The 23,822-nt window shown below is 36.8% G+C and overlaps 1 protein-coding gene across 3 annotated transcripts; it reads left to right on the top strand.

Annotated features, from left to right (window-relative positions):
• Positions 1–96: 96 nt before the first annotated feature.
• Positions 97–20,126, top strand: LOC139094305 (tetratricopeptide repeat protein 39B-like). Of its 3 annotated transcripts, none has more exons than XM_070645331.1 (5): positions 97–266; positions 6,529–6,827; positions 16,578–17,384; positions 17,893–18,551; positions 19,724–20,126. In XM_070645331.1, exons 2-5 carry the CDS (start codon positions 6,792–6,794, stop codon positions 19,974–19,976), a joined length of 1,755 nt encoding a protein of 584 aa, XP_070501432.1. In that variant the 5' UTR covers positions 97–266; positions 6,529–6,791; the 3' UTR covers positions 19,977–20,126. The 3 variants fall into 3 exon arrangements, with proteins under 3 accessions (XP_070501432.1, XP_070501431.1, XP_070501433.1); XM_070645330.1 differs by having other exon boundaries at positions 97–289; XM_070645332.1 differs by lacking the exon at positions 97–266 and adding an exon at positions 340–415.
• The last annotated feature ends 3,696 nt before the right edge of the window (positions 20,127–23,822 follow it).

Here is a 23,822-nt window from a genome sequence, read left to right as displayed (position 1 = left end):
AAGCTTATCATCCAAATAAAACATGTGAATATAATTCGTAATTGTTGAGTACACGCGACCTTCATTGTCTATAAAAGTCTACTCAGAGAGGACCGAGAGAGGAACTGAGTGGACGTTTTTACTCATTTTCAGTCATTCATTATCGAACGTTGCATTCAGTCAGACTTTAAACTATATTTTGTGATTTAGTTCTAGTTTTTCGGGACATTTTTCACGGAAATTTGTGGCAAAAATTGACAAAATTTCACCAAAAAAGGCCCAAAAAAGTGAAGAAAAATTTGAAAATTTTGTGAGAAAAAAAAAGAAATTTTTTTTGTTTATAAATCGATAAAGAAGAAAAAAAAAGGAAAAAAATATGTGAAAAATAAAGAAAATAAATGTGAAAATTGGATTAAGATTGTTTGGCTTCTGGTTGGTGTGTAAAAATAAGGAACAAAAATCTTTTTTTGTTGACTTTTCCTTCAATTTTTCCAATTTTTTAACGTAAACAAGCAACTGCTTTTGTGTGGAACTTGATAATGTTTTTTGGGAATGTCGGGAGGAAGTAACACAATCACTTGATGTGAATTATTGCTTTTATGAGATGTATTAGACTTGATTTATGCTTGATTTGAGATTGAGGATGTAATACAGATTTGAAGTCAAATCTAGTGACTTTGGTTCTATTGTATTATTCAAGGACATACTTGTTGTTGTCTAAACATGGTATCTGTAGGTCTGTAGATTCTTCATGGTTAATATGGTGTGATCTGTGTTGTATTATCCGCATCATACAATTTGGACCTAATGGATTTTCATGTTTTTAAACATTGGTGGTTAGCCTGCGTGTCTTGGCTCTAAGGGTGGTCTAGACCAGGGACCAGGACCAAGACTTCTAAGATTTGCCAGGACCAAGACCTTACTAAGCACAGTGATAGCTGTTTTGTATCTTGACATACTTTTTTGAGTCTTTTCTAAGCAATTATGGTCTATTCCATTCAATCATTTAATATAACTCAAAATCCCCAAAAACTACTCATAACATCCCCAATCCCTTCAAAATTCAAAATTACATCCTTAACATCCATAATTTACCCACCAAATCCAAAACATAACCTCAAAAATCCCCCCAATTCCTCCATATTTCCATGACAACAATGACATCGAGTCAGCTGAAAATATAAGTCAAATTCCTCATTGGTAATTGATTCAATTATCAGCTGATATCACTGACTGCGTTTTTTATTTTACGATAAGAATTAAATTCAAGAAGAATGGACGATAAGACGGACTTGTGAGAGCTGATAAGATTTTTTTTTTTAAAAATAATCACAAAAAGGGTTAATTTGTTGTGAATGTTTGGTGGGTTGGGAGGGATTCTGAGATTTTTTTATAATTGGTTGGTACTTTTCTGGATGGATGGATGAAATGTGGTATTTGGTGTCTCATTTTGATTAATTTCGATCAATCTGATCAGTTGCAAACCTTTCCTTGGGTCTCAAAGTGGGGCTGTTGGCTCACAGGTCTGCTGGCTCACAATCTAGGTTTTGAGGCTCAACAGTGGGTCTGTTGGCATACAAGGTGGATCTGTTGGCTCACAATGTTGGTCTATTTGCTCACAAAGAGGGTCTGTTGGTCTCAAATTGGCTCTGTTGGCTCACAATTTGGGTCTGTTGGCTCACAAATTGGGTCTGTTGGCTCACAAATCCATTTTTCTCCAGCAATATAATCTCCAAAAATTTTAGGACCTCATAACTCTTTAATTACCCCCAAATTAATCTCAAATCTCACGCCAAAAAAATAAAGCCTGGATATCATCAAATTCAACCTTTAATCTTCACCTGACTTCATACTTACTATTTTTTATATAAACATTAAAGCTCTTACTCTCGCGAGTCTTGAATGACATTGTAAACAAAAAAAAAGGAATTTAAATCTTGAGCGATTGATTAAGTTTTGTGGACTTTGTGATGCAATCAAACTTGGTGCTGTGATTGATCTCATTTCAATTGCTGTCCAGACATCTGCATGACTTAATGGTGATTTACATGAAAATTGAGACTTTATGTCCCAAAAAATGGCACGACTTAATAATGCAATAATTTCCATTATCTATTAAGTAAGTCAATGACACAACAGGCAAATGTCAACAACCTTATAAGAGCATTGACTTGAATTATTTTGCATCTTTTCATTATTTTTAATTATTAAATGATTCCAAAAAATCTCTGAACATGCAATACTGTACAGTAGTTCGACGTCAATCATTGTTGCTTTATGGGGATGATTTGAAGTGAGGGTGAGGTTGTTGGTATATGACTACACTTAGGGAGGGACCTAGGGGGTGGTGAGGTGGATATGCTCACTAACTGGATCTATTGGCTCACTAGCAGGTCTGTTGGCTCACTAACTGGATCTATTGGCTCACTAACAGGTCTGTTGGCTCACTAACTGGATCTATTGGCTCACTAACAGGTCTGTTGGCTCACTAACAGGTCTATTGGCTCACTAACAGGTCTATTGGCTCACTAACAGGTCTGTTGGCTCTCAGTAAGGTCTGTTGGCACACAAGTAAGGTCTGTTGGCACACTAACAGGTCTGTTGGCTCACTAACTGGTCTGTTGGCTCACAAAATGGGGAATTCATCCAAAATCCAACTCTAGATCTGGATGACTCTGATTTTGTGCCGAACTCGGTTTTAATACCAGATTCATGCCAATATTTTGCCTTAATTTGGATCTATTTCCCAATATGTGCTATTTAGTCGATCGTAGATCTAGTTATTAAATGGACATTATGTCATGTTATCCACTTGGGTACCTCTCACTGTCTATTCAACTGCTTCTGCTTCGATTCCTGCTTAGAACTTACTTAATTAATTATTACTATCCATACAGTACAATTGTTTCCTCAGATGACCCCTAAAACAGACTTTACCTCTAACTTCCGTCTATCAATTTCCAATACCAAGTCCAACGCCGCCTCCATCAACAGCCTTCTATCCAATAATTCCTTAATCATCCACGCGATCTAAACCACAAAAAGCACTTATCTCTAAGCAAATAATCTAGGTCACTAGAACTTCTCGTTTGTATATTTTTTTATGTAAGCTTGTCATAAAAGTTTTTGTCGAGATAAGAACTTAAAATGAGACACAAACTCAAATATTCAAAGTCACACAGACAACGTCATATAAAGATTGTTATTTTGTATGAAATTTCAAGGCTTTTTTTAAAGCTGAAAAGTCATGATGGTGACAATAATTTTGGTCAATATTTGGAAATTTTTTGAGTTTGATTAAAATGCACATTTGATGTAGAAATGACAAAAAATACAGCATGAGTCAGGGAGAGTCTGGGGTGGCTTTAATGGTGGTGTTATGGATGAGGTGTGGGACAGTATATTGGTGCGATGCAATGGCACACATCCTATGACTAAGGCGCACCAACACAGTACCATTATAGCTTTACTTCCTTACTTCGATGGCCGTACAGATAAATTGTGCCTAATGGCCTCCCTTAGATGTCGCATAAAGCTACCAGCTTCCGCTTGTTAATTGCCAATACCAAATTCAATGCTGTCTCTATCGAAAGCTTTCTTCCAGGAATTCATCAGTCCACCACGCACCATTATATCCATACACTGTGCTTTCTCGCTATCGGGATCGGGATCAGTATTTCCCGGAATATCCCGATACCGAAAAATCCCTGAAAATCCCGAAAATTTATCGAGACCGAGATTTCGAGAAAGCATACCGGTACAGGTATTTCAGTTTGCTATACCAGGTGTACAACAATAGCGTAATGTCATGTATCGCTAATATGATGCTGTATTTAAGCTAATTTGGCTGAAGGTCATAGTCACACCAGCCCATATCACAAATTGGATGTGTTAATTTATAAAATTTGTCGGTTGGCTTGCAAAATTAGTCTGTTGGCTCAACAAATGGGTATGTAAGCAACTAAAGTTGGTCTGTTAGCTCACAAAATGGGTCTGTTGGCTTACCAAATGGGTCTATTGGCTCACTAAATTGGTCAAAAGGCAACTAAAGTAGGTCTGTTGGCTCACGAATGGTCTGTTGGCTCACAAATCGATCTGTTGGCTCACCATATGGGTCTGTAGACAACTAAAGTGAGTCTGTTGGCATAGAAGTTGGTCTGTTGGCGCACAAATTGGTCTGTTGGCTCACAAATTGGGTCTGTTGGCACACAAAATGAATAATTGCTTCGATAGGCCGCGTTGGATTTTGTTTGGCAATTCTGCACCCATTTGTATATTTTGGATTATCAACAAAAGGAAATGATGAGTACAAGATTAAAATACAGTCGTAATTAGCTTCACTGATGGAAAATAATTGCTAATTATAAAATAATTTTCCTATATTAAAAATTCAAAATTATTTAAAAATTGATCATTTCCAACATTTTATAATGACTGAAGTTCCTGTCTAGATTATCCAGTTAATCTACGTATGACTCATGTAATTAGCAATCATTCTAGCAATATCAAGTGTGACCTTTAGTACCCCAACCATTAACTACCTATGACCCCTTCAGTACCCCTCCCCCCAACACTTAACCACATTCTATATAAAAAATTCTAATTGAGCACTTCCAATGTCATCATAAATACTCAATCACGTAACACACACAAAGTGCATGTGAGATATCTAAATGTGTTGAATTAATCACAGACGTAATGAAGTATTCAAGCACTTAATTACAATTTCATTAATTGAAATACAAATAGGTTTAGAATTAATGTACACAATTTTTTTTTTGGTTCCGGATAGGAAATTATGATGAATTGTTGTTGGTATTTTTTGCTGGTATTTTGATTAAAATGGAGGTTTAGTGGATCTTTGGAAGTTTTGTGAGTTTGGGGTATAGACAAGAATTTGTTGTGCTAGGGTGCTAAGAGAATGAAGGGGATTTGATGCTGTTCTGTATAAATAGCAAAAAATATAGAGGAATTTTTGGGTTTTTTTCATTAAAAATGAGCAAATTAAAGCATTTCTTAAATAACGAGGACACACATGAATAGGGAAGGAAGGAGTAGGGCCTGACTTGATCCCCTTCGTCTCTTGAATGCACCCCTAATTCTAAATTTAATTTCAATTTACCAGAGATCTAAGCATATTGAAACAGTTATCTTTATCTATTTTTTGCATTTTTTGGAACGTTCGTAAATGATGTAACACTTAAGGTGGTGGGAGGGGGATGGGGGGACGTTTAGGAGTAGGAAGAGGAGACGATAAGTTGATTGGATGGCGAATGTTTTGGAGAGGGTAGGGAGGATGTTTAATAGAAGAGAGGGGGGACATTTGGGAAACGGCAATATGGGAACATGGGACGATTGGGAAAGAGGAATGGGGAACTTTTTTAAGAAGGGGACGTTTGGGAGAAGGGGACGTTAGGGGGAGGGTGACTCCCAAACGAGAGCAGGACGTTAGCAAGAGAATGACGCTTGCGAGAATAGCTTTATAATTTTGCTGACGTTACGCAACATCCGAACTTCCTTTTCCCTGATTTTCATTCCTATAATTCTGCCTTTATTCCTGATTAACACCACTAATTGCTCTCAATTTCGCTTCTCCAAAAAAATTGCCAATAAATGCTATTAAAACGATCAAAACACATAAATGAGCTCCAAAAAATTTTTACAATATTTCATGAATGGAATCCCATTTGTGGCTCTGTTTGGACAAAGGTTTTTTTGTGTATTTACTTCATTATGAACTGAATTTTTATTGAATATTGTGAGTTTACATGGAATAAATAAAATTATATTGCGTGTCTGGATATTTCGTCGAGTTTTGTTTGATAATTTCTTTATGTGAATGGTTTGTTGATGTTTGAAGAAGGGATAGATGTGATATGGGGAGGATTAGAGAGCGATTGGGAGTGATAAAAAGGAACAGGGAAGGGATAGAGATAGAAAGAGGATCGATAGGATCGATAGGGAGGGTTAAGAAGAGATATGAAGTGGATATGGAGGTATAAAGGGGGATTTAAAGAAATTGGGAGAGATATTGAGTAATATGGAACAATAAGAAGGAATAGGGAGGGATAGGGAGGTTTAGAAAGGGCAAAGATAGGTATAAGGGGGGATAAGAAGGAATATGGAGGTATATGAGTGGAATAGGGAAGGATAGGTAGGGATAGGGAGGGATAAAGAGGGATATAAAGAGATAGGGAGGGATATAGAGAGATATAAAGTGATGTGGAACTATAGGGAAGGATAGGGAGGAATATGAAGGGATAGGAAGGGATAAGGAAGAATCAACATAACCTGTAACTATCCCATAATGTGATTCTGACTCCTCACAACCAAATTAGATTCCCAAAAACTCGGCACACCTCAAAATTCAATTAACAATCTAAAAATCCAATTTAAAATTTGCCTTTTTTTTCTAAAAGATAAAAGAAAAAATTCAAAAAAATAATTAAAAAACCCATTAATTATAAAAATTTTTCTTTTTTTCTCACAAAAAAAAAAACCTAAAAAAATGTGGATATAAAAATAAATAATCATATTTCCCGCAAACAGAACCAAAAATTTCAATTAAAGGCATCCAATACATGTAAATTAAAAAATTTTGTGTATAAACATTCAATGCCACGGCAAATCGACAGTAAATAAATAATAAAGTATCGAAAAGAAGCCAAAAAGAGAGCAACTGAGTCATAACTTAGTGATTCACCTCGCAGTGCTGTTGTTGTGTGTTACAAACCGCGAATTAATTGACTTTATAGTCCGTGATTATTGTTCAAGTTGCAGACAAGTTCACCTTTAATTAGTAAATAGCTAGAATGGCATCAAATGCATTCGACGATGACGATGAGGAGGTAAGTGCTGTACTTTTTTGGATTTAATTGTCTGATTGGAACTGAATTTATTGTATCTAATTGGGACAGTTCATTAATTACGTGATGTCACCTCCATTTCCCCATGTCATCTCCATTTCCCCATGTCATTTCTATTTCCCCATGTCATCTCCATTTCCCCATGTCATCTCCATTTCCCCATGTCATCTCCATTTCCCCATGTCATCTCCATTTCCCCATGTCATCTCCATTTCCCCATGTCATCTCCATTTCCCCATGTCATCTCCATTTCCCCATGTCATCTCCATTTCCCCATGTCATCTCCATTTCCCCATGTCATCTCCATTTCCCCATGTCATCTCCATTTCCCCATGTCATCTCCATTTCCCCATGTCATCTCCGTTTCCCCATGTCATCTCCATTTCCCCATGTCATCTCCAATTTCCCCATGTCATCTCCAATTTTCCCATGTCATCTCCATTTCCCCATGTCATCTCCGTTTCCCCATGTCATCTCCATTTCCCCATTTCATCTCCATTTCCCCATGTCATTTCCGTTTCCCCATGTCATCTCCATTTCCCCATGTCATTTCCATTTCCCCATGTCATCTCCGTTTCCCCATGTCATTTCCATTTCCCCATGTCATCTCCGTTTCCCCATGTCATCTCCATTTCCCCATGTCATCTCCAATTTCCCCATGTCATCTCCAATTTCCCCATGTCATCTCCATTTCCCCATGTCATCTCCGTTTCCCCATGTCATCTCCATTTCCCCATTTCATCTCCATTTCCCCATGTCATCTCCGTTTCCCCATGTCATCTCCATTTCCCCATGTCATCTCCATTTCCCCATGTCATCTCCATTTCCCCATGTCATTTCCATTTCCCCATGTCATCTCCATTTCCCCATGTCATTTCCATTTCCCCATGTCATCTCCATTTCCCCATGTCATCTCCGTTTCCCCAACGGAACCCCAAAAATCACTCAATTAACTTAAATTAACTCCACAATCTAAAGCTTCTCTTAACTTTTTTGTCCAACAATTCAATTTAATTTTTCATTCAACTTCTTATCATCACGTCCAGTCCTCAACCAGTCATTTGTGAACTAAATTCAAACAATGTGATCAGCAACAACACTTGTAGTAAAAGAAGTCTGAAAAACGTTTTCATAACACGACATGTTGTGTATGCTGCAATTTAATTTAATAGATAAGATAAGCGAGTAGTATACGTGAATATAATGAATGAATTCATACTCATTAGTTATGTGTAAATGCTTCTTACTCAGTCATTCTCTCTTGAATTTCGTTTAGTTAATGCTTCCCAGCTGTATTTAAAGTTATTGAGGAATTGTTAGATCAAGCTTTAAATTGAGTTGGAATTTTGGAAGGGAAATGGCAATTATATTAGGGTTAATTAGTGTCCAAGCATGGGAGGGGGGTATAGTGACATGAGGGAGGGTGTGATGACAGGAGGTGTGGTGTGGTAACAGTGGAGGAGTGTGACGGGTGACTGGAAGGGTGGACATGTAGTGACATAAAGGGGGAGGAGTGACATAAAGGGTTTGGTGACATGAGGGTGGGTGTGGTTATATTAGCGTGGGTGTAGTGACAGGAGGAGGAGGCGCAAGGATAGGATGGTTGGTGCAGTGACAGGAGGTGTTGTGTGGTGACAGATGGGTGGGTGTGGCTGTGGTACCAGGATGGGCGTATGGTGAGAGAAGGGAAGGAAGGGTGTGTTAACAGAAGAGAGGAGTGTGTTGGCAGTAAAGGGTGTGACAGGTGACAGGAAGGGTAAGAATGTAGTAACAGAAGGGAGAAGGATGACATGACGGTGAGTGTAGTGATAGGAGGGTGGGTGTGGTGCAATGTGGGAGGGCGTGGTGACAAGAGGGAGGATGTAGTGACAGAAAAAGGAGGCTCAAGGATAGGATGGATGTTGTAGTGACAGGAGTAAGAGTTTATTGACAGGAGGAAGGGTTTGGTACCATTAGACGGGTGTGGTGACTGTAGTGACTGAAGGGACGGTGTAGTGACAAAAAGGGGTGCTTGGTGATAGGAGGGATATCCCAGGGAAGGGGTCGTCATAGACGTAATAATAGATTTCATACTCTTATTTTATCACCGATGCGGCACTCAGTAGATTTATTTATTTACTTTATTTGCATCACAATTCGTGACAGAAACAAATGCAGTTGATTACAGGACAAACTTAATCATGACAAATGCTATAAATTTATTTAAACAATCATGTTTATTGCTGGTTTGTTTATGGCGAAATTACTAAAGTAATCAACGTGGAGGACACATTTTGTGGAACAGTGTTGGTCGATCTTGAATGGGACATGGAACATCTTAGTGCTAAGCCTCGACCGAAACTGCACATGGCATATTGTTCAATATTTAAGGAAACATTTTAATGTGTCGCAGCACACAGTTTGGACAACACTGGCATTGAAAGATGAAGCATTGATCTTAAGTACTAAAAATGTCGGGTTCTGATTTTCTAAGCGCTTTTTCCATTTTACCGTTCTGGTTGCGAAGTTTGGTTCGATGAAATGTGTTGGGTGCAGTTTTGAGATGGATGTAGTTGAAAATCTAGCACCTGACCAACGTGACTCTGTTCTCAAGCTTGACTTGACGTAATCTGATCCTAAAATCACAATAAAATGGGCCTGGAGCCTGATTTTTGGCCATTTCTAAGCCATGCGCTTTCCAGGGAACTGGTTCAGTTACCCACTGGTCTAAAGCAATGATGAGCAACCTTTCAAGCCACACTAGAGTGTCGCGGCACATGGGTTGTCTTACACTTGTCTAAAGGAAGTGGTTTAACAGATCATTAATCCAAGTTGTTTCAGCGCTTGTCCAAGTCATAAAGCCTGGACCCTTCAAACAATTGACCAGTGGTGAGCAACCTGTATGCCAATAGCACAATAGCCAAAAACACTCAAATACTTCCAAAACATTCTCAATTCCTTCCAAAAAAGAAGTCAACAAACTCTTCCGTCAAAAGTCATCAAAAAATATTTTTTCTTCTTTTATTTCCATTTCCATTTTCATAATTTTTTTTGCACTCGATTGCCATTCGAGACTTTCTTATTCATTCTAATGCTCAACATTACCGTCTTATTGAATTAAATCAACATTTATTTTCGTCATAAAAATTTTTTAATTTTGTCATTCACGCTATTTTAGTCAGGCTGTTAATCAAATAAGAAGGTGAAGTGAGATGAATTGATTGATTTGCATATTTATTGTTATGAAGTGGAACTGGTCGGTGTAATTAGTTGACCATTAGACTAGGTATGAATGTACATAGGGATGATTTCAATGGTTCTGTTATGGTATGGCAAGGTGTGGGTAGATCACTACTTGTATGGTACAGTGATGCATCTGGTATGGCATAGTGGTATGCCTTTATAGTGGTTCGATGGTATTCAGGACCACCGGTGCAACATTGGTACGGTTCAGACATACACCACTACAGTGCACCGATGGAACTATATGCCATTGTACCACTATACAGGCATACGACACAGACATAATACTTTACCATACCAGATGTATCACTGTAACATACCAGTAGTGTACATATACCCTGTATATACCCCTAAATAGCACTAGTGTGTGTAAATCGATCAAAAGTCAGTTTTAAGGTCAGCGTGACTCTAACTTGGTATCGGAATTTCACTGAAGATTTCAACATCCGAGATGATTTCGGGCATGTAGTTGCTAAAGGATAAATTCAAGTATCCAAGGATGAAGGACTTATCGAGGAAATGTAAATGAGTTGACTATTGACTTTGGCATGCATACCGAGTCCGACACAGCAAATCATGCAACCCAGAGTCCAGATTTTTGTATCCATTAACCAATTTGTACCCCAAAAGTCGACATAACTCTTACTTCGATACCAAAATCATCACAATCCCTTCAACATCCTACTCATTCCTTTATTACACCCTAATTTAACCCTAAAGAGCTATTCAACATCAAAAACATTTCCACTTATCATACGCATAAGTTGCGTAGGATTTACAAAAAAAAGGCACATCTTTTTGTGTGGGATTTTGACAGAGTTGAAAGCTTTTGCATGCTTTCTGATGTTTTAGTGAAAAAATGTTAAATGAAGCTTCAATGTTGTCTGTTGACTTGAAAGGTCATTGATGTCTTGGAGGGATGATTTTAATGATGTGGAGTTCAGTGGGTCATAAAGCATGATTTTTGATGGATGGTGGGTTGTAAGTTAGCTCGGTGTCGCTGTGTCTCCGTGTCTCAGTGTCTCAGTGTCTCAGTGTCTCAGTGTCTCAGTGTCTCTGTGTCTCTGTGTCTCAGTGTCGCTGTGTCTCTGTGTCTCTGTGTCTTGGTGTCTTGGTGTCTTGGTGTCGTAGTGCCTCAGTCTCAATTGAATTAGAAAATGAAAATCATCACAATGTTCCCTTAAAGCACTCAGTCTCGATTGGCAGATGATTTGTATATATGCATCAGTTCCTCTAAATTCTCATAAATCACATTTTGAATTTGTTGATCTTTTTCGATGAACGATTGGTTTTGGAGGAAATTTAAAAGAAACAATTTAGAGCTGATTTGACATTTTGATGGATCAGATCAGTGATTTTTGAAGCTTTTTAGCATGCCCGAGTAGTACAATTAAGTGAGTTGATGCAAAAATTGGATGAAAATGGCTGTCACTGAGCCGTTAATGCGGTGCTGTGCTGATGAGTCAGAATCGGTGTTATCCGACATCATGCAAGACTCATGTCATCCTAATCTCTTTCGCCTTCCATGCATTCCGGGATAACCAATTGTCGGTCAAAAATTCAAGTCCAGCTCGGCATGACTCTGACTTGATGCCAGATTCGGTTTAAATCCCACAACATGCCAGTGACTGGCATTATATCATTAACTCTAAATTTTAACCGAATCCATCACAATGCCCGAGTCACATCATCTTGGTGCCCCACTATGGATCGATTAACCGACTTATGCCATTCAGCTAGATCTAATAACGCATCATTAGTTTAGTAATTTACAAATAAATTGATTACTGATCAATTTTACTTTAATTAAGATTGTAAAAAATACATTAGTTGACATGTTTAACAACTGCAATTTACAGTCAATATGCAGATTGCTGTAATAATGCTTACGATGTGTCGATAACAAAAATGTAACATTATTAATGGATTTTTTCATATAATTTAAAGTTTTACAATGTTGAATTTTGATAAAATAAATTGTTGTATTTGCATTAGGGTTTGTGGGTTGGGGGTTAGGGCTGTATAGCTTCTCGTGGTATCCCCTGAGACAGCTTGATACGAGTATGATCATTGCCTGTTAGGGTGTCCCAAGTGTCAAGCTCCATTTTTCGTCTATTTTAAGTTACGTCCCTTCCGAAAAATGTGTCATAAAATTGCAAGAAAAAAAGTAATTTTTGTTGACTTTAAACTTCTACAAACAGTTCATTGCCACGGTCAATGTCGTTCATTACTGACACACCTTACATTGCTTTCACCTGATTTTAAAATTACTTTCTTTATTTATGCAAATTTGTATACGGCAATATATTGCAGTGGTGGGTAACATTTGTGTCATGGTCAATCTAAACATCCATTTGGAGATGGACTCCAGTGAGGTGACCCTCCTGAGTAGGTCCTCCTCATGAGCAGGTCTTCCTCAGATGTAAGGCCATGTAAGGCCTACTCAGTGGAGACTCCTCAGTGGAATCCATCTCCAATTCAAAGCCTGCCAACTCTGACTCAACCCCATCTTGTAAATGCATACTACTTACATACTTACTTGACTGGGGCGCTCATGGATCCATTGTCGTGCGGAGCGAACATCTAAAGCCGGCTCCAATATAAGAGATCCAAATGCCGAGATCGAGACTTATCAGGTAGCTCTCAATGGTGTCGGGTAGTCTTTGGTAGCCTCGGGTGATTTCAGTTAGCCTCGGATAGTTTCGGGTGGCCTCGGGTATTATCGGGTAGTCTCGGGTAGTCTCGGTTAGCCTCGGGTAGTTTCGGGTAGCCTCGGGTATTCTAGGGAAGTCTCGGTTAGCCTTGGATAGTTTCGGGTTGCCTCGTGTAACCTCGGTTTCGAGAATTTGTCAAAACTTCAGAATTCCCTAATCCAATTCCAGGAATTCTTTGATAAACCTAAGGATCTCTTATCATCCATAAAGTCCGTTAAGATGAATCTTATCCTCACTATATTCGGCAAAATCATGCAAATATTGGATATATTTATAAAAATTGCTTATTAAGTTGCAGTCCCCATGGCAGTCGGAATCACTGCAATTTATTAAAAAACTGCTCTCTACAGCATGTCAATAAATAAGCTGTACTGCAACAAAATATTGAAAAACAAGGTTTGGTATATCCACAAATATTCATATAAAAACTGCATGCAAACTCAACATCCACAGTCAGTCTCATTAAGTTCCTCATAAGATGCACAAAGTCTGTGCCATAATAATTTTATTAATCGTAAATCCATCGACAGCCTTAGAAGTCGACATAATTTGCGGCGATGGTCTTGTTTCAGATATATTCGAGTACTACAACTGCTCAATACCGGAACTGACGGCCAAAACCTCAAAAGTTACAGTCACATCCATCGACACAATATCACAAAGTGAATCAATAAAGGAAGTTGACTTTTTATTTATTGGAAATGAATTTTATCCTGATTATTTCCCGGATGAGCTTGCTAATGTCATTCAAGGTGCAACTGGACTATTTTACAGGAACACACCATTAAAGTACATTAAACGATCAGACTTTACAGCCTTAGCACCGCGATTAAATGCACTTGGATTAGATAATAATGAAATTGAGTCAATTCCATATGATGCATTTCATGACTTGATTGGGCTGATTCTGTTGAATTTAAGGTACAATAAGATTAAGACATTGGAACCAAAGTTGCTGCTTAATTCAATTAAATTGAAAATTTTCTCGGTAAAATTCAACAAAATTTCGGAAATTGACGAAAATTTAGTCAAAAATTCAAAAAATTTGGAAATTTTTAGCATCAGCAACAATAAACTTGTGGATATACCGGAACATATGTTTGATAATAATGAGAATCTATGGGCTGTTAATCTTACGGCCAACAGCATTGAGAATATATCGATTGATTTTCGGTCATTTTTGAGTCTGGCTGTTGTGGATATACGCAATAATGTTGGACCATGTGATGCCATATTCATGAAGGAAAGTGTCGTCGACAAGTTTAAGAAGGAGAAGATTGACAATATTATGATGAATATTGATGAGTTTCAGGATCTTGTCGAGCACAAGTGCAGGAAGACTGATCGAGTTTTGAAGCTTTTTGACAGTGTTTTTGAAGATTCTTTGTTTTAAAAGTTTGAAATTATTTAATAAAATGTCCAAGAACTAATTGAATTATGTAACGACTGCATGACTGCACGTCCCTTACATGTTGCATGTTGTGTGGCTTCGTCCTTATATCAGTTTTGTCATAATTCTCGTCACTTTTTTTGTATTGTTAAAATAGAATTAAATCTGAACTAAAATTATTATGCTTAATCCATTTATTGAAACCTTAGAAGCACATGAGTGACAGAGGTATACTTGGTTGACTCACTTCCTTGGTTGACTCACACATGGGTTCATTGCTGTTCGGAGAGAACGTCTGAAAGCGTCATTTTCTACACATCAAATCTAAGGATTTCCGATGGCCGAAACAGAAACCGATACTTTTCGGGTAGCTCTCAATTTTGTCTGATATTCTTGAATAGCCTCAGGTAGTCTCGAATATGCTTTCCCGATACCGGGACCGGGACGGGACAGTCCCGGGATTTCCCGGTCCCGGAAATCTTCCGGGACTGGTCCCGCGGGACCAGGTTTAAAAAAAAATTCTTATAAACTCTTAACAAAATAAGAAGAATAAAAATAAAAGACGTTTAATTTGTAACCAAAAATTTAAAATTAAAATAAATTATATAATTTTATCATAAAAAACAAAATATGGAGCTATAAATTCGTATTTTGAATGTTTTCGAGTTAAAAATTTAAAATTTATTTTGGTCTACTGATTTTTGTTTTAAAATGCAGTGACAAATAATATAAATCCAAAACAAACAAACCGTTTTAAATAAAACATCGATTTCCTTCAAATTTGAGGTTTTTCAAAAATTTAAAGGTTTAATGATTTTTAAATTGATTACAAATATTAGAGATTATTTCACATAACTAAGATTTGTTTCTTCATAACCATATAAACGCTGAATATGAAAGTTAAAATCAGAATTTCTTAGTGTTATTCAATTTTAAAATCATTTAAAACTTGTCAGGTTCAAGAGTTCTGAAAATTTAAATCCATCATTAAATTTTTAAAAATACATATTAAGCTTAAAAACACTAAAAAAGCATTAAAATATTGTATTTTTATAGCACATATTTTTTTCGGGAAATCCCGGGATTTCCCGGTCCCGTCCCGATCCCGTCCCGGTCCCGGAAAAGTTTCGGGACCGGGATTTCGGGAAAGCATAGTCTCGAATAGTCTCGGGAAATCTCGGGTAGCCTCGAGGAACCTCGGGTTATCTCGGGTAGTTTCGGGCAGTCTCGTGTGGTCTCGGGAAGTCTCGTGAAGTCTCGGGTAGCATCGGCATCGAAAATTTGTCAAAACTTCGGGAAACCCTAGTCCAATCCAGGAATTCTTTGGTCTTCTTGACAGGATTGTAGCTAGATATACATAAGCCAATACTGGATGTGCCCCCGATCAAAGTTGTAGTCAGAAATTTTTTCCTCACTTTTACTCATATTGGCTTGTCTTTGAAGCGCAAGATCTTGACATCGTTGAGTGATCTGGTACGAAGCATTAGCTCAGTTACCTCATCAACCTTCTCTTGAATATATCCATGCTCCTGACTATTCCTTAATATGCTTGCAATTCATTTTAATGTTAACAATATTGTTTTCCAAACTGTTATGAGCCATGGCACACTTTGATTGTTAACTTAGTAAAATCGCACAATGCATACGGTTCATGACACTTCCATTCATGACACAATTGTGCCGCGTCACACAGACTCATTACAAATCTCATTACACTACATTAATCCATTAAGAACATAAAGCAGACGCCATAGTTATCTGTTTCACCCCAATCATCCCTCATACCCACTGGAAAACAAGACTCATCTTTAATTTATGGATTTATGCTCAATATCCTCTCACAAAAAAAGAGTCACTAAATATTTAATTGAATTAAGCAGTACATTAAAGGCTGACATTTGAGAGCCTTTTTTATCTTAAATGAAGGCTTAACTCTAACTTTTCAATAAATTACTCAGTGACTGACCTCGAGGATTGGCCGTAAAAATAAGGAATTTTAAAAAAGATTGGCCATAAAAGTAAGGAAATTTTATGGAATGGCAAGAGGATTGGCCATAAAAATAGGGAAATTTATTAGAATATTAAGAGGATTGTCCGTAAAAATAAGGAACTCTCTAGAATGTTCAGAGGATTGGTCATTAAAATAAGGAAAATTCTTGATATTTTAAGAGGATTGACCGTAAAAATAGGGAAATTTCATGAAATAGTAAGAGGATTGGCCATAAAAATAGGGAAATTTCATGGAATGTTAAGAGGGTCGGCCGAATAAATAGGGAAATTTCTTAGAATATTAAGAGGATTGGCCATAAAAATAGGGAAATTTTCAAAATTCCCCAAAACTTTAATCCCAAAACCATCACAAAATAAAATTCTAACCTAAATTCTCTCTTTATTATCTACTTCCAGTTTGAAGATGCCATCGAGACAGTCGTGCCGTCTGAACAAATGGACCTCAATCAAGCCATCGAAGAGGCCAAACTATCCATAAATCTTTTTTTCAATAATCAAATAGATGCAGCTCACGAGATGATGAAGCCATATGCCCATTGCTCAATTTATCATGCTGTTGGTCACAGTGTCTTTCTGTTCCTAGAAGCGATGTTAACATTTGAGCAACGACACATTGAGGCAGCATCGGAAGCACTCAAATCATGTCTTCATGTATGTCAAAAATTTCGAAAAAAATCGACAATTTCTGAGAGTATTGGAAAGACTTTCAAAAGAACAAATTTTGGCGATTATACAGAAGTTGAAGCACATGCTGAGTTGTGCTTTGCTGAGGCACTGTTGCTGAAAGCGTTGCTGACATTTGTCGAGGACGAGACACTAGCAAGCATGATTAAAGGTGGAATGAAAATAAGAACGTGCTATAATAGCTATAAAGACTGCAATCAGATCCTCGCGCAACGAAAATGGGACAACGAAGCAAGTAAGCAGCACTTTGAGTCAGGTGTTAGAATGGGAGTTGGAACCTTTAATCTTATGATCTCATTATTGCCTGGTCGTGTGATTAAATTACTAGAATTTATTGGATTTTCGGGTAATAAGCAGATGGGCATGCAGGATCTGGTGATGGGATCAAAGATGACTGGATTGAGGCAGGTCCTGTGTGTCATGACACTGCTTTCATATCATTTGATTGTGTGCTATGTCCTGAGCTATCAAGAGGGTGACCTTGACTTTTGTAATGAGATACTTGAGAAGCAGTTAAAGGTGAGTTCTGCCATAACCTCAAAAATCAGACCTAACCTCAAAAGGTAATCCAAACCTCAAAAATCAATTCTAACGTCAAAAATTAATCATACCCTCAAAAATCAATCATAACCTCAAAAACCAACCCTAACCTCAAAACCAACCCTAACCTCAAAAACCAACCCTGACCTCAAAAATCAATTCTAACCTCAGAAATCAATTCTAACCTCAAAATCCAACCCTAACCTCAAAAATCACTTCTAACCTCAAAAATCAATTTTAACCTCAAAATTCAACTCTAACCTCAAAAATCAATCTTAACCTCAAAAATCAATCCTAACCTTAAAAATGAATTCTAACCTCTAAAACCTACCAAAATCCAATCCTAACCCAAAATTTCAATCCTAACCTTAAAATCCAATCCTAACCTCAAAATCCAACCCTAACCTCAAAATCCAACCCTAACCTCAAAATCCAACCCTAACCTCAAAAATCAATTCTAACCTCAAAATTCTTCTCATTTCCCCAGATGTATCCAAATGGCGTCTGGTTTCTATTCTTTAAAGGCCGCCTCGAATTTATGAAAGGAAGTCTCGACGAATCACTAATTTGGTACAAAAAGTCATGGAAATCCCAAAACATATGGACACAATTTCATCACATTTGCTTCTGGGAGATGCTCTGGGTCAACAGTCTCAAGTTAGACTGGCGTGAAGCCATTCTCTATTCAACATATCTCGTCGAGAACAGCAAGTGGTCGAGAACAATGTATACATACCAAAAAGCATCATTAATGTGTATGCTTGACTCTAATGAATTATCATCAAGTGAGAAGCGTACGATCAAAAATCTCATGCAGGAAGTGCCAGTTTATAAGCAAAGAATAGCAGGAAAATCACTTCCAATGGAAAAGTTTGCGTGTCGTCGTGCTGAAAGATTTTTAAATACGGGAATTTTAATTTTACCAGCAATTGAGTTAATGTTCTTGTGGAATCTATTTAAAATACTTGGGAAGCATTTTCGGTTGGCTGAAGGGGTGTACAAGATTATTGAAAAGGGTATCAAGACACTTGACGAAAGTCCGACTGATGATTCAATTAGAAAGTATGAGACTGATAATCGAGCTCTATTATTACTTTTGAAAGGTGCTTGTTTAAGGCATATGAAAAGTCCTTTGCAGGCTATGAAGTGAGTATATAACATAACCTCAAAATTAACAGGTTAACCTCAAATTTTGGAAATCTAACCTCAAATTTTGGAAATCTAACCTCAAATTTAGGTGATCTAACCTCAAAATTTAGGTGGTCTAACCTCAAATTTACAGATATGACCTCAAATTTAGAGACCTAACTTCAAATTTACAGACATAACCTCAAATTTAGGTGATCTAACCTCAAATTTTGCTAATCTAACTTCAAATTTAGACATAACCTCAAATAAAGGTTACCTAACCTCAAATTTAAGTGGCATAACCTTAAATTTAGGTGGCCTAACCTCAAGTTTAAGTAATCTAACCTCAAACTTAGGTGATCTAACCTCAAATTTAGTTGATTTTACCTCAAACTTAGCTGATCTAACCTCAAATTTAGACATAACCTCAAATTTAGGTGATCTAACCTCAAATTTAGCTGATCTAAGCTCAAATTTAGACATAACCTCAAATAAAGGTTACCTAACCTCAAATTTAAGTGGCATAACCTCAAATTTAGCTGATCTAACCTCAAATTTAGACATAACCTCAAATAAAGGTTACCTAACCTCAAATTTAAGTGATCTAACCTCAAATTTAGGTGATCTAACCTCAAAATTTAGGTGGCCTAACCTCAAAATTTGAATTATCTAACCTCAAATTTAAGTGATCTAACCTTATATTTGAGTTATCTAACCTCAAAACTTAAGGTGATCTAACCTCAAATTTAGAGACATAACCTCAACATTTAGAGATATAACCTCAAATTTAAGTGGCCTAACTTCAAAAATTAGGTGATCTAACCTCAAATTTAGAGACATAACCTCAAATTTAAGTGGCCTAACCTCAAAAATTAGGTGATCTAACCTCAAATTTAGTTGGCCTAACCTCAAATTTTAGGTGGTCTAACCTCAAATTTAGGTGATCTAACCTCAAATTTAGGTGCCCTAACCTCAAAATTTAAATTATCTAACCTCAAATTTAAGTGATCTAACCTTAAATTTGAGTGATCTAACCTCAAAACTTAAGGTGATCTAACCAAATTTAGGAAATGTATCCTCAAGCTTAGAGGCTAAACCTAAAATTTATCGACCAAACCTCAAAATTACCGACCTAACCTCAAATTTAGCAACATAACCTCAAAATTTAAATTTTTTTCCTAATCCCACAGATGCCTCGAGGAATCAATTTCCCACCAAAAGTCAATCAAAGAAGACACATTCATCATTCCATATGCAATCGTCGAAGTCGCCCTACTTCATATCGAACAAAATAAAATTGACCTCGCAATCGCATGCTTGGAAGACGCAAAGAAAAACTATACCGGATATTCACTAGAATCGAGACTTCATTTTCGCATTCATACGGCACTGAGCGACTTGAAATGGCAACGTGAACACGAAGGAAACGGAAATGTTGAGTAGTAAGTTCAAGTGCTGACTTGAGAGATATTTTAAATACAAAAATTGTTCTTAAATTTGATTGATTGTTGATGTGTCCTTTATATCGCAGATCTAGGTTGAAAATAAAATTAATCTAAAAAAATTGAACCAAAAATAAAAATATTTTAAGAAAAAAAACGGTTTTTGATTAATTTTTTATACTTTTTATTCAATTTTCAGATGAAATTTAGTTAGATAACCTAAAAATTTGTTACATAACCTCCAAATATAGTGTCATAACCTCAAAAATTCTCAAATTTAGTGTCATAACCTAAAAATTCTTAAATTTAGTGTCATAACTTCAAAAATTGTTCAAAATTCTCAAATTTAGTGTCATAACCTCAAAAATTTTCAAAATTTAGTGTCATAACCTCAAAAATTGTTTGAGAATTCTCAAATTTGGTGTCATAACCTCAAAAATTCTCAAATTTAGTGTCATAACCTCAAAAATTGTTCAAAAATCCTCAAATTTAGTGTCATAACCTCAAAAATTGTTCAAAATCCTCAAATTTAGTGTCTTAACCTCAAAAATTGTTTGAAAATTCTCAAGTTTAGTGCCATAACCTCAAAAAATATTCACATATCCTCTAACTAGTGACAAACTCTCAAAATTGTACACCATAACCTCAAAAAACATTAATCTAACCTCAAACTCTTAAAAATCCTCAAATTTTATAACATAACCTCAAAAAACCTCAACTTGTGAAACCTAACCTCAATCCTCTACAAAATATCTTCCAATACTCCATATCAATGTTATATATGCTCAGTTCCCTTGCCTTATATGCATCCCGAAGTACTCATGATCTTTATAAAATTCAACAAAAGCTTCTTCATTGTCTAGCATGACAAGACAATATTAATCATCTGCTTCCATTGGGAAAAACAGGGTTTAATCACCAATGCTCCTCCTCTAGATACACTCCTGTATATATCCATAAACTTGACAATCCAAAGCAGGTGTGGTCGACCATTTAATCGTGGCACCAATTTGGGAGTCCTCGACCAAAGCCAGAGTTGGCAGGACACATGGACTAGTCCAGAATGGATTCGGAATCTAGAGTCCAGTGGAGTCCTGCCAACACTGACTTGCATTCTCATGACTTGTGTAGTACACGGCACACAGTTTGTCCATCACTGCTCTATGGTAGGTTACAGACATACTTACTTCAACTGTGATCCATGGCTTACCTCAAATGTCACCTAAAGCTAGTTAAGGTACACATATATCAAGTTTTGAGATTGACATGCTGTCGACCAGGGGAGCATTCAGGGGAGATAGGGTAGGGTGGTTGGGGTAATGAGTCAACGGACCCACACTAATACATTTATATTCCACAGTACATCCAACAATAAAGCAACATTAAATCAAAAAGAATCACTGCCTAGACTATGTAGCTACGCTAAGGTGTGCCGTGACACAAAAAAGGTGTGTCCATCACTGTATTCATCACGAATCAATCCTCAATAGCTCCTTAAATACTCATTGTCCTCATCTTATCCTCACAATCTCCACCAACATGTCCAATTGGCTTTACCGTTATCATACGTCTCTTCCTGATCTGTCCAATAAGAATATTCTCAAATATCTTGTAACTTATCATCCATTCGATCACCAAATCATAATAACGATTGTGAAGTCCTTCCATTATAAATGATCCAAAACTTATTCCAATTCCACCGCCAATTAATATAAATGGAAATATCATAATACCAAGAAAATTATATCCATTATTATCCATCATAGGATGCTTTGGAAATTGATTCCTTACAAGTTGTTTAGTCCAAAAGTTAGTTACGCCAGATTCCTCAAGTGCCATAACTGAAAACTTGAATTTATTTTTATATGGAAAGTCATCAGCTATGACATATGATGAGTAGACTCTTGGATATTGTGGATCATCAAGGACATCAAATAGGATACGCTTCTCCTGCATATTACGTCGTGATTTAACAAAATCTTCAGCAAATCGACACCGTACAGCATATGCTAGATTTTTATCATAATTTTCCGGTAACATAAGCATTGCATGCTTACTGCTGTTGACTGGAACTAAATTAATAATTTTATCATCCACAAAATTATGATTTCCAATTGGATATTCATAAATTTGTGTATGTGACATGTTAAGTTGGTCCATTGATCGTACAGACTTCATTGGATGTTCCACAATTAATGTTGATATTAAAAATGACTGATAAAGTGCAATGAGGATGATTGACATGAATAAAAATGGCATCAATAAGAATCGTTCCTTTATAGACCAATAACGCCATCGATTCTCATCAATTGATAATCCAATAAAGACTTTAAGCATTGATATGATTAAATCAGCAAGTGATAATTGCTCATTTTGAAGACATTTCATGACCTTCCATAATACAGCAATAAGTACAACAGTTGATATTAAGAAGCATGTCACAAAATTATCAAATGGATTTGCAAATGCACGATAAACGGGAATGTCTCTTGGTACCAAAAAGCATTGTGCTGGACATGTATCATAAAGATATACAATATCATGTGATTTAAGATTGTCAATTGATGATCGTCGATTTAAATTAATGTCAATTTTAACAGATGATGATATATCCAATAATTGACCATTATGTTCATTAATGATTTTATATCCAATTCCTATATGCTTACAAAATTCATCAATTAAATTACCATCGACACCAATAATATGAATATCATCATCTAAATATGTATAAGGCAGTACTTCATGATATGATATCTTTAAATTCTCAATATATGGACGGTAGTCATCATGTTTAGTCACTGATTCTATTGTCTTATAGCTATAATGATCAAGTGTCTTTGTGTACCTGTATATTGAGTGTAAATCATTGTAGATATTCAGTATGAATGGATTTGCATAGCTTATTGACTTATAGAAGGAATTAACTTGATGAATTATATCATCTGATGAGTTGTAGTCTTCCTCACTCGAGTAGCTTGATATTATCATTGATTTAGTTGATGCCTTGATATTATTGTAGTATTTTGGACCGATTAAGCTGAGATTGTTCTGAAATTTAATGTTTTAATTGGAAATTGTTCATTTTCTATGTAATTGGAACTGGAGGGGTGGCGGGGGATGGAAGGGGGACCCCAACCCTAATATTATCCAGATCTATTTGACTGTTAAGGTGCCAAGCTTCTCTCCTTGACTATGACAGCAAGATTTCCCCCTGCCTGAGGTGTAAACAGAACTTCACCACCCTGCACCCTGGGGTAAATAAAGTATGTCTCCCCTCTGTGCCACCATGGCGTATATAGAACTTCCTCTCACCATCACCTCGAGGGGTAAACAGAACTTGTCCTCTTTTTACCCCGGGGTAGATATAGAACTCCTCCTTATCTTCGCCCTGGGGTAGGTATAGAATGACTCCCCCCTTCTCCCTGGGGCAGGGATGGAACTTCTACTTCCCTTTGCCCCGAAGTGTATACAGAACTTCTTTCAACTGTACCCCGGGGTATATAAGGAACTCTACCTTTCATTCACCCCTGGGCTTAATCTCCCCGAGTGAGAACTCCCCCATCCCCTTCGTACCAAGTTGTAGAAAATGATTTCTTGATCCACAACCTTGATATCCATTACCCCCACCCCTCATGCAAGAAGGATGGGGAATGAGAGTTTTGATCATACCCCGAGGCAGAAATCATCCCTTTTTCATAAAAAAATACTGTTACGTAACATTTAAATGACCCCTTAATTGACTTACATTCTTCATATAATCCTGTACATACACAAGATAGTCAGGCTCGATACCAGCAAACTCAAATGTCATCTTAGTAATGCCATAAATCACAATTTTATCACT

Source organism: Chironomus tepperi, unplaced genomic scaffold (assembly GCF_022539635.2).
Source record: "Chironomus tepperi strain 1889 unplaced genomic scaffold, CSIRO-AGI_Ctep_v1 contig_354, whole genome shotgun sequence".
Lineage (NCBI taxonomy): Eukaryota > Metazoa > Arthropoda > Insecta > Diptera > Chironomidae > Chironomus > Chironomus tepperi.
This window is presented reverse-complemented; position numbering and strand designations above follow the sequence as displayed.

Excerpts from the sequence above, each read along its gene's own strand:
- LOC139094305 (XM_070645331.1), top strand. The coding sequence starts at position 6,792 with ATGGCATCAAATGCATTCGACGATGACGATGAGGAG. Across the intron at positions 6,828-16,577 it reads TCGACGATGACGATGAGGAG|TTTGAAGATGCCATCGAGAC; the intron begins GTAAGTGCTGTA and ends ATCTACTTCCAG. Across the intron at positions 18,552-19,723 it reads AGTCCTTTGCAGGCTATGAA|ATGCCTCGAGGAATCAATTT; the intron begins GTGAGTATATAA and ends CTAATCCCACAG.